General features: G+C 61.3%; 1 protein-coding gene across 1 annotated transcript; it reads left to right on the top strand.

Annotated features, from left to right (window-relative positions):
• Positions 1-426: 426 nt before the first annotated feature.
• LOC133263325 (protein phosphatase 1 regulatory subunit 12C-like) lies at positions 427-7,437 on the top strand. The gene is made up of 11 exons (XM_061443054.1): positions 427-488; positions 1,024-1,140; positions 1,260-1,309; positions 1,403-1,472; positions 3,218-3,366; positions 4,010-4,013; positions 4,386-4,547; positions 5,845-5,949; positions 6,518-6,568; positions 7,207-7,257; positions 7,351-7,437. Exons 2-11 carry the CDS (start codon positions 1,027-1,029, stop codon positions 7,435-7,437), a joined length of 843 nt encoding a protein of 280 aa, XP_061299038.1. The 5' UTR covers positions 427-488; positions 1,024-1,026.
• Positions 7,438-10,978: the final 3,541 nt, after the last annotated feature.

The following is a 10,978-nucleotide window of genomic DNA, read 5'->3' as shown; positions in this document are numbered from 1 at the left end:
CCCATAGCCCCTCCCCTTGACCCCATGTGCACCACCCCCCCCCCCCCCCTTTCCCCCCCAGGATCTATGGGGCCCGCAGGGGCCGGGTCAAGGAGCGCCTCAGGCCCCTCCCCCCACCCCCGGAGGAAGCCCCGCCCCCATCAGGTGAGACCACGCCCCCTTTGTGGGGGGGGCCCATAAGGAAGAGGGGGGGGCTATGGGAGGGAATGGGGGTCACAGCCCCTCACCCCCCTCTCCTCCCCCCCCCCCCCCCAAATAGCTCCGCCCTCTCCAACCAAGGTAAGGCTCCACCCCCTTCCCTTTTAACCACGCCCCTCCTGCCTTATATGGGCAAAGGGGCGGGGCTTCGCCGCTGACGCCCCTGCCAGCCCCGCCCCCCCGCGGGGCTCTATAGGACGGGCAGTTTGGGGGCGCTGCCCCCCCCCGCCCCGCCCCCCCCGGCCCTGCGGCGCTGTTGCTCCTCCCCCCGCCTGGACGCCCCGCCCCCGGTGAGTGAGGCCACGCCCCCCCCCCCCCCAAGCCACGCCCCTTCCCGTTCCCCAGGCTCTACCCCCTATGTTTCCATTGGCCACGCCCCCTTCCCCCTCCATTTGGCTCCGCCCCCTTTTGGCTCCACCCCCTCTGGGATCTCCCCGCTCCCTTCCAATTGGCTCTGAGCCCTCATTGGGCTCCACCCCAGTGGCTCGGCCCCATTGGCTCCGCCCCCATCTGGGCTCCACCCCCTTTGGGCTCCATCCCCATTGGTTCATTCTCTGTGTCCCCCCAACGTGATTGGCTCTGCCCCCTCATTGTGCTTCACTCTCATTGGCTCCACCCTCCTTTGGACTCCGCCCCCTTTGGGCCCCATCCCCATTGGCTCATTCTGCTCTGTGCCCCCCCCCCACCTGTGATTGGCTCTGCGCCTTCATTGGCCTCTGCCCCCGGTTGGCCCCGCCCCTCTGATGGCCCCACCCACTTCCCCTCTAAGCAACTCCCCTTTGACCACGCCCCCTTCCCGCCTGGCCCCGCCCCCTTCATCACCAGGACATGCGGGAGCTGCTGCAGCAGCGCCGCTGCAGTCTGATTGGCTCCAGCTCAGCCAATCAGAGCCCAGCCTCGGAGCCAGCCAATCAGGACCAAGAGTGCGCATCAGCTGACCCGGTAGGAGGCTCCTCCCCCCTGTTATTAATGAGGGGGGAGGGGGCTTGGGGTGGGGGAGGGGCTTGGGGTGGGGGAGGGGCGTGGACACGCTTTGACCCCTCCCCCCCCTCCCCCCGCAGGCCTTGGACCCGCCCCTGAGCCCCGCCCCCCGCCGGGCCCCGTCCCCCACGTGAGTCCTGGGGGGGAGGGGCGGGTGTGGGGCTGGGATGTGTGGGGCTGAGCCCCGCCTCCAAACCCCCATGGCCACACCCCCCCCCCCCAGGCCACGCCCCCCTCGGGACGACCCCCACCGCAAGGCCCGGACCCGGCTGATGCGGCGGAGACCGACACAGGTACCGCTATGGGGCACGGACCCATAAGTGACCACTGCTGTGGGGCACGGACCCATAAGTGACCCCTGCTGTGGGGCACGGACCCGTAAGTGACCCCTGCTGTGGGGCACAGACCCATAAGTGACCCCTGCTGTGGGGCACGGACCCATAAGTGACCCCTGCTGTGGGGCACGGACCCATAAGTGACCACTGCTGTGGGGCACGGACCCGTAAGTGACCCCTGCTGTGGGGCACGGACCCATAAGTGACCCCTGATGTGGGGCACGGACCCGTAAGTGACCCCTGCTGTGGGGCACGGACCCATAAGTGACCCCTGCTGTGGGGCACGGACCCGTAAGTGACCCCTGATGTGGGGCATGGACCCATAAGTGACCCCTGATGTGGGGCACGGACCCGTAAGTGACCCCTGATGTGGGGCATGGACCCGTAAGTGACCCCTGATGTGGGGCACGGACCCGTAAGTGACCCTTGCTATGGGGCACGGACCCGTAAGTGACCCCTGCTGTTGGGCATGGACCCATAAGTGACCCCTGATGTGGGACATGGACCCATAAGTGACCCCTGCCATGAAACACGGACCCATAAGTGAATAATTGACATTCGTTATGGGGCACGGGCACATAAGTGACCCCTGCTATGAATCAGGGACCCATAAGTGAATAATTGACATACGCTATGGGGCACGGACCCATAAGTGACCCCTGCTGTGGGGCACGGACCCATACGTGACCCCTGCTGTGGGGCATGGACCCATAAGTGACCCCTGCCTATGAAACATGGACCCATAAGTGAATAATTGACATACGCTATGGGGCAGGGACCCATAAGTGACCCCTGCTGTTGGGCATGGACCCATAAGTGACCCCTGATGTGGGGCATGGACCCATAAGTGACCCTTGCTATGAAACATGGACCCATAAGTGAATAATTGACATACGCTATGGGGCACGGACCCATAAGTGACCCCTGCTGTGGGGCACGGACCCATACGTGACCCCTGCTGTGGGGCATGGACCCATAAGTGACCCCTGCCTATGAAACATGGGACCCATAAGTGAATAATTGACATACGCTATGGGGCAGGGACCCATAAGTGACCCCTGCTGTGGGGCGTGGACCCATAAGTGACCCCTGCTATGAATCAGGGACCCATAAGTGAATAATTGACAATCAGTATGGGGCACGGACCCATAAGTGACCCCTGCTATGAAACATGGACCCATAAGTGAATAATTGACATTCGCTGTGGGGCACGGACCCATAAGTGACCCCTGGTGTGGGTCATGGACTCAGTAGTGACTCCCTTGCTTGGACCTGTACGTGGCCCATGCTATGGGGCATGGGCCTATGAGTGGCCCCTGCTGTAGGGCAGTGACCCATAAGTGACCTGCGCTATGGGGCACAGACCTATAAGTGAATAATTGACGTTCGCTATGGGGCACGAACCCACATGTGACACCTGTTATGGGGCACGGACCCATAAGTGAATAATTGACCTTCGCTATGGGGCACGGACCCATACGTGACACCTGTTATGGGGCATGGACCCATAAGTGAATAATTGACATTCACTATGGGGCACGGACCCATAAGTGAATAATTGACCTTCGCTATGGGGCACGGACCCATAAGTGAATAATTGACCTTCGCTATGGGGCACGGACCCATAAGTGAATAATTGACATTTGCTATGGGGCACGGACCCATAAGTGACTCCCACTGTGGGTCTGGGCCCCCCCCCCCAGGGAGTGACGCTGTCGCAGCTGCGTGAGGCGGAGCACGTGATTGGCCGCGGTGGTGAGGGACGGGCTGTGGAGGAGCCAATCAGAGAGGAGCAGAGGCGGGACCAGGAGGAGGAGGGGGCTGAGATGCCCCCACATTCGATTATTGGCAGGTGGGGGGGGGGAGGGGGGGAGGGGCTTGGGGATGCCCCTCCCCCATTGGCTCCCCCCCCATAAGTGAATAATTGACATACGCTATGGGGCAGGGACCCATAAGTGACCCCTGCTGTTGGGCATGGACCCATAAGTGACCCCTGATGTGGGGCATGGACCCATAAGTGACCCTTGCTATGAAACATGGACCCATAAGTGAATAATTGACATACGCTATGGGGCACGGACCCATAAGTTGACCCCTGCTGTGGGGCACGGACCCATACGTGACCCCTGCTGTGGGGCATGGACCCATAAGTGACCCCTGCCTATGAAACATGGACCCATAAGTGAATAATTGACATACGCTATGGGGCAGGGACCCATAAGTGACCCCTGCTGTGGGGCGTGGACCCATAAGTGACCCCTGCTATGAATCAGGGACCCATAAGTGAATAATTGACAATCAGTATGGGGCACGGACCCATAAGTGACCCCTGCTATGAAACATGGACCCATAAGTGAATAATTGACATTCGCTGTGGGGCACGGACCCATAAGTGACCCCTGGTGTGGGTCATGGACTCAGTAGTGACTCCCTTGCTTGGACCTGTACGTGGCCCATGCTATGGGGCATGGGCCTATGAGTGGCCCCTGCTGTAGGGCAGTGACCCATAAGTGACCTGCGCTATGGGCACAGACCTATAAGTGAATAATTGACGTTCGCTATGGGGCACGAACCCACATGTGACACCTGTTATGGGGCACGGACCCATAAGTGAATAATTGACCTTCGCTATGGGGCACGGACCCATACGTGACACCTGTTATGGGGCATGGACCCATAAGTGAATAATTGACATTCACTATGGGGCACGGACCCATAAGTGAATAATTGACCTTCGCTATGGGGCACGGACCCATAAGTGAATAATTGACCTTCGCTATGGGGCACGGACCCATAAGTGAATAATTGACATTTGCTATGGGGCACGGACCCATAAGTGACTCCCACTGTGGGTCTGGGCCCCCCCCCCAGGGAGTGACGCTGTCGCAGCTGCGTGAGGCGGAGCACGTGATTGGCCGCGGTGGTGAGGGACGGGCTGTGGAGGAGCCAATCAGAGAGGAGCAGAGGCGGGACCAGGAGGAGGAGGGGGCTGAGCCCCCCCGGGGCCCTGCCCCCACATTCGATTATTGGCAGGTGGGGGGGGGGGGGAGGGGGGGGGAGGGGCTTGGGGATGCCCCTCCCCCATTGGCTCCCCACACCCCTCCCCTTTGCCCCGCCCCCAATTCCCCTCCCCCATTGCCCCCCTTTGTTCCCCCGTTCACCCCCTGCCCCCCATCCCCCTCCCCCCTTTACCCTTCCCCCATCCTCCCATTTCCCGCTCTCTTTACCCCTCCCCCTTTATTCCACCCCCATCCCCCCCTTCTCATCTCCACATCACCCCCATTGACCCCCATTGACCCCCATTGACCCCCATTGACCCCCATTCCCCCATTGACCCCCATAACCCCATTGACCCCATTACCCCATCACCCCCATTCCCCCCCTTACCCCCATTCCCCCCATTCCCCCCATTGACCCACATCACCCCCATACTCCCATTCTCCCACTGACCCCCATTACCCCCCTTACCCCCATCACCCCTTGACCCCCATTCCCCCATCACCCCCATTCCCCCATTACCCCACTGAACCCCATTACCCCCATTCACCCATCACCCCCCTGACCCCCATCACCCCATCACCCTCATTCCCCCATCACCCCCATTCCCCCATTGACCCCCATTGACCCCCATAACCCCATTGACCCCCATTACCCCATTGACCCCCATTGACCCCCATTGACCCCCATTGACCCCCATTACCCCATTGACCCCCATTGACCCCCATTCCCCCATCACCCCCATTACCCCATTGACCCCCATTGACCCCCATTGACCCCCATTGACCCCCATTGACCCCCATTACCCCATTGACCCCCATTACCCCATTGACCCCCACTGACCCCATTGACCCCCATTGACCCCCACTGACCCCATTGACCCCCATTGACCCCCACTGACCCCACTGACCCCCATTGACCCCCACTGACCCCATTGACCCCCATTGACCCCCACTGACCCCACTGACCCCCATTGACCCCACTGACCCCATTGACCCCCATTGACCCCCACTGACCCCACTGACCCCCACTGACCCCACTGACCCCCATTGACCCCCACTGACCCCATTGACCCCCATTGACCCCCACTGACCCCACTGACCCCCACTGACCCCACTGACCCCCATTGACCCCCACTGACCCCATTGACCCCCATTGACCCCCACTGACCCCACTGACCCCCATTGACCCCCACTGACCCCCACTGACCCCCATTGACCCCCACTGACCCCATTGACCCCCATTGACCCCCACTGACCCCACTGACCCCCATTGACCCCCACTGACCCCCATTGACCCCCATTGACCCCCATCCCCCCCGTTCCCCCCCCAGCCGCTGGAGGCGCTTTGGGGTCAGAGGCAGCGGCTCCGGGAGCGGCTGCAGGAGGCGGAGCTGGAGCTGAGCCAGCGGCGGCTGGAGCTGGAGCGCGTCACGCAGGTGGGCGGGGCCTGAGCGGGGAGGGGGCGTGGCCGGAGCGGGGCGTGGGGGGGGGGGAGGGGCGGGGCCTGAGCGGGGAGGGGGCGTGGCCTGAAGGGGGGGGCGTGGTCGGGGGGCGGGGCCTGTGCGAGGAGGGGGCGTGGCGGGGGGCGTGGTCTTGGAGGAGGGGGGGCCTGAACGAGGAGGGGGCGTGGCCGGAGCGGGGGGGGGGGGCGCTGAGCGGGGAGGGGGCGTGGCCTGGTGGGGGGGGCGTGGCCTTGGAGGAGGGGCGGGGCCTGAGCGGGGAGGGGGCGTGGCCTGATGGGGGGCGTGGTGGGGGGGGAGGGCGGTGGTCTGGGAGGAGGGGCGGGGCCTGTGAGAGGAGGGGGCGGGGCCTGAGCGAGGAGGCGTGGTCCGAGGGGGGCGTGGCCTGAGCAAGGAGGGGGCGTGGTCTGGACGAGGAGAGGGCAGGGACTGATCGAGGAGGCGGAGCCTGATCGGGAAGGGGAAGGGGGGGCGTGGCCTGAGCGAGGAGGGGGCGGGGCAAAGGGGGCGGGGTTTAATCTCTTGTCCCCGCCCCCCCCCCCAGCGGCAGGAGCGGATCAAGGAGCGCCCGGCGCTGCTGGAGCTGGAGCGATTCGTGAGTGGGGGGGAAACCCCCTTGGGACCCACAGATACCCCATGGGACCCACAGATACCCCCTTGGGACCCACAGATACCCCCATGGGACCCACAGATACCTCCCATGGGACCCACAGATACCCCTTGGGACCCACAGATACCCCCATGGGACCCACAGATACCTCCCATGGGACCCACAGATACCCCTTGGGACCCACAGATACCCCATGGGACCCACAGATCCCCCTTGTGACCCACAGATACCCCATGGGACCCACAGAAACCCCCCATGGGACCCACAGATACCCCATGGGACCCACACATACCCCATGGGACCCACAGATACCCCATGGGACCCCAATGCCCCCATAGGGACCCACAGATACCCCCCATGGGACCCACAGATACCGCATGGGAACCACACATACCCCATGGGACTCCCCATGCCCCTGCCCCACAGAGACACCCCCATGTCCCCTGCCCCATAGAGACCCCCCCACGCCCCTTACCCCATAGAGACCCCCCCATGCCCCCTGCCCCATAGAGACTGCCCCATGCCTCAGCCCCATAGAGACCCCCCATGCCCCCTACCCCATAGAGACCCCCCATGCCCCCCATGTCCCCAGCCCCATAGAGACCCCCCCATGCCCCCCCCAGGAGCGCCGGGCGCTGGAGCGGAAGGCGGCGGAGCTGGAGGAGGAGCTGAAGGTGCCATTGGGGGGGGGGGGGGAGGGGTCCGGACCCATGGGACCCCCCCCCCCCCCCCCCCCCTGCCCCATGGATCCCCCCCTCCCCCCCCAGGCTTTGGCCGATCTCCGCGCTGACAACGAGCGGCTCAAGGACGAGAACGCGGCGCTCATCCGGGTCATCAGCCGGCTGGCCAAGTGACCGGAGCACCCCACAGCGACCCATAGAGAGACCCAGCACCCCACAGCGACCCACAGCGGGACCCATAGAGAGACCCAGCACCCCACAGCGACCCATAGAGAGACCCAGCACCCCACAGCGACCCACAGCGACCCATAGAGAGACCCATAGAGAGACCCACAGCGGGACCCAGCACCCCACAGAGACCCACAGCGGGACCCATAGAGAGACCCAGCACCCCACAGCGACCCACAGCGGGACCCATAGAGAGACCCAGCACCCCACAGCGACCCACAGCGGGACCCAGCACCCCACAGCAACCCACAGCGGGACCCATAGAGAGACCCAGCACCCCACAGCGACCCACAGCGGGACCCAGCACCCCACAGCAACCCACAGCGGGACCCATAGAGAGACCCACAGCGGGACCCAGCACCCCACAGCAACCCACAGCGGGACCCATAGAGAGACCCACAGCGGGACCCAGCACCCCACAGCGACCCATAGAGAGACCCATAGAGAGACCCACAGCGGGACCCAGCACCCCACAGCGACCCATAGAGAGACCCATAGAGAGACCCACAGCGGGACCCAGCACCCCACAGCAACCCATAGAGAGACCCATAGAGAGACCCATAGAGAGACCCACAGCAGGACCCAGCACCCCACAGTGGGACCCATAGAGAGACCCAGCACCCCACAGCGACCCACAGCGACCCATAGAGAGACCCATAGAGAGACCCATAGAGAGACCCAGCACCCCACAGAGACCCACAGCAGGACCCATAGAGAGACCCACAGAGAGACCCATAGAGAGACCCATAGAGAGACCCATAGAGAGACCCACAGCGGGACCCAGCACCCCACAAAGAGACCCACAGAGAGACCCATAGAGAGACCCACAGCGGGACCCAGCACCCCACAGCGACCCATAGAGAGACCCATAGAGAGACCCACAGAGAGACCCAGCACCCCACAGAGACCCACAGAGAGACCCATAGAGAGACCCACAGAGAGACCCACAACGAGACCCACAGCGAGACCCACAGCGAGACCCACAGTCCCATAGAGAGACCCACAGCCCCATAGAGACCCACAGAGAGACCCACAGCCCTATAGAGAGACCCACAGAGAGACCCACAGCCCCATAGAGAGACCCACAGCCCCATAGAGAGACCCACATTGCGACCCACAGCGAGACCCATAGAGAGACCCACAGTGGGACTCACAGCGAGACCCATAGAGAGACCCACAGTGGGACCCATAGAGAAACCCACAGCAAGACCCATAGAGAGACCCAGAGTGAGCCCACAATGGGACCCACAGCGAGACCCAGAGCGTGACCCACATCAAGACCCATAGAGTGACCCACATCAAGACCCATAGTGGGACCCACATCAAGACCCATAGCGGGACCCACATCAAGACCCATAGCGTGACCCAAATCAAGACCCATAGCGTGACCCACATCAAGACCCATAGCGTGACCCAAATCAAGACCCATAGCGTGACCCACATCAAGACCCATAGCGGGGACCCCCCCATTGCCAAACCAATGCCCCCCCCCCCCATAGAACCCCCTTCCCACCCCCCCCCTGGCTGCCAACCGCCCCCAGGGGGCGGAGCCAAACCCACCGTGGGGCTGCCCCATTGCACTGTGCACGGGGGGGGGGGTTGGCCCATAAAGGGGGCGTGGCCATGACGGGGTGGCCAATCAATGCTGCTTTGCCCTCCCCGAGTGGGCGGGGCTACCGCACGTCAGCCCCTCCCCCTCCCGCATGTTAACCAATGAGCTGCTTCCTCACCCCCTCCCATAGGGGGCGGGGCTTCGCCTGACCACGCCCCTCGCCAACACCTCCCCCCCCCCCCCCCCGCGAGGATTTTTGCATTAAAAATAAGGAAATAAATTAAATACAATATTCAAATTGGAAATTGTGCGGGATGGGGGGGGGGGAGGGAGGGGGGGAGGGGGGGGTGCCCCCCAAAGGACCCACATCCAGCTCCGACTGCCCCAAACCCACCTGAAACCCCATGGAACGACCCCCCCCCAATAATGGGCTGTATGATGGAATAATGGGGCTCTATGGGGCAATAATGGGGTTCTAGGAGGCAATAATGGGGCTCTGTGAGGCTATAATGGGGTTCTATGGGGCTCTAGGAGGTTATAATGGGGCTCTATGGGGCAATAATGGGGTTCTATGGGGCAATAATGGGGCTCTATGACACTATAAGGGAGTTCTATGAGGCTATAATGGGGCTCTATGGGGCAATAATGGGGGTCTATGGGGCAATAATGGGGTTCTATGGGGCAATAATGGGGCTCTATGGGGCTATAATGGGGCTCTATGACACTATAATGGAGTTCTATGGGGCAATAATGGGGCTCTATGAGGCTATAATGGGGCTCTACGGGGCAATAATGGGGTTCTATGGGGCAATAATGGGGCTCTATGAGGCTATAATGGGGCTCTATGGGGCAATAATGGATTTCTCTGGGGCAATAATGGGGCTCTGTGGGGCAATAATGGGGTTCTAGGAGGCAATAATGGGGTTCTATGGGGCAATAATGGGGCTCTGTGAGGCTATAATGGGGCTCTATGGGGCTATAATGGGGCTCTATGGGGCAATAATGGGGGTCTATGGGGCAATAATGGGGTTCTATGAGGCTATAATGGGGCTCTATGGGGCAATAATGAGGCTCTATGAGGCAATAATGGGGTTCTATGGGGCAATAATGGGGTTCTATGGGGCTATAATGGGGTTCTATGAGGCTATAATGGGGCTCTATGGGGCAATAATGGGGCTGTATGAGGCTATAATGGGGCTCTATGGGGCAATAATGGGGCTGTATGAGGCTATAATGGGGTTCTATGGGGCAATAATGGGGCTCTGTGAGGCTATAATGGGGCTCTATGGGGCAATAATGAGGCTCTATGACACTATAATGGAGTTCTATGGGGCAATAATGGGGCTCTATGGGGCTCTATGGGGCAATAATGGGGTTCTATGAGGCTATAATGGGGTTCTATGGGGCAATAATGGGGCTCTATGAGGTAATAATGGGTCTCTATGATGCAATAATAAGGCTCTATGAGGCAATAATGGGGTCTGGGAGGCTATAATGAGGCTCTATGGGGCAATAATGGGGCACTATGAGGGTATAATGGGGTCTATTAGGCAATAAAAGTGTTCTATCGGGTTATAATGGGGTCTATGATGCAATAATGGGGTTCTATGAGGCAATAATGGGGTCTATGATGCAATAATGGGGTCTATGATGCAATAATGGGGTTCTATGAGGCAATAATGGGGTTCTATGATGCAATAATGGGGTCTATGATGCAATAATGAGGCTCCATGAGGCCCACGCTGGGACACTGGGATGGGTGGGATGGAGAAGAATGGATGGGCTTGGAGCAACCTGGTCTAATGGAAGCTGTCCCCCCTGCCTCTTCATGCCGTGCTTTAATGGTGGGGCAATGATTGGACTTGATGCTCCTGAAAGTCTTTCACAAACTGGTTGATTCCCTGATTCCCAGCTCCCGCTTCCCACTGTTCCCTG

This window comes from Pezoporus flaviventris, unplaced genomic scaffold (genome assembly GCF_033815535.1).
Source record: "Pezoporus flaviventris isolate CSIRO_AGI_PZ_B2104156 unplaced genomic scaffold, CSIRO_AGI_Pfla_v1 ptg000284l, whole genome shotgun sequence".
Classification (NCBI taxonomy): Eukaryota; Metazoa; Chordata; class Aves; order Psittaciformes; family Psittacidae; genus Pezoporus; species Pezoporus flaviventris.
The sequence above is the reverse complement of the archived record's forward strand: the minus strand, read 5'-3'. Positions and strand labels throughout refer to the sequence as shown.

Bases quoted from the DNA above. Each gene is read 5' to 3' on its own strand.
- LOC133263325 (XM_061443054.1), top strand. From the start codon at position 1,027: ATGCGGGAGCTGCTGCAGCAGCGCCGCTGCAGTCTGATTGGCTCCAGC. The intron at 5,950-6,517 runs GTGGGCGGGGCC...CCCCCCCCCCAG, and splicing joins AGCTGGAGCGCGTCACGCAG to CGGCAGGAGCGGATCAAGGA. The intron at 7,258-7,350 runs GTGCCATTGGGG...CTCCCCCCCCAG, and splicing joins AGCTGGAGGAGGAGCTGAAG to GCTTTGGCCGATCTCCGCGC.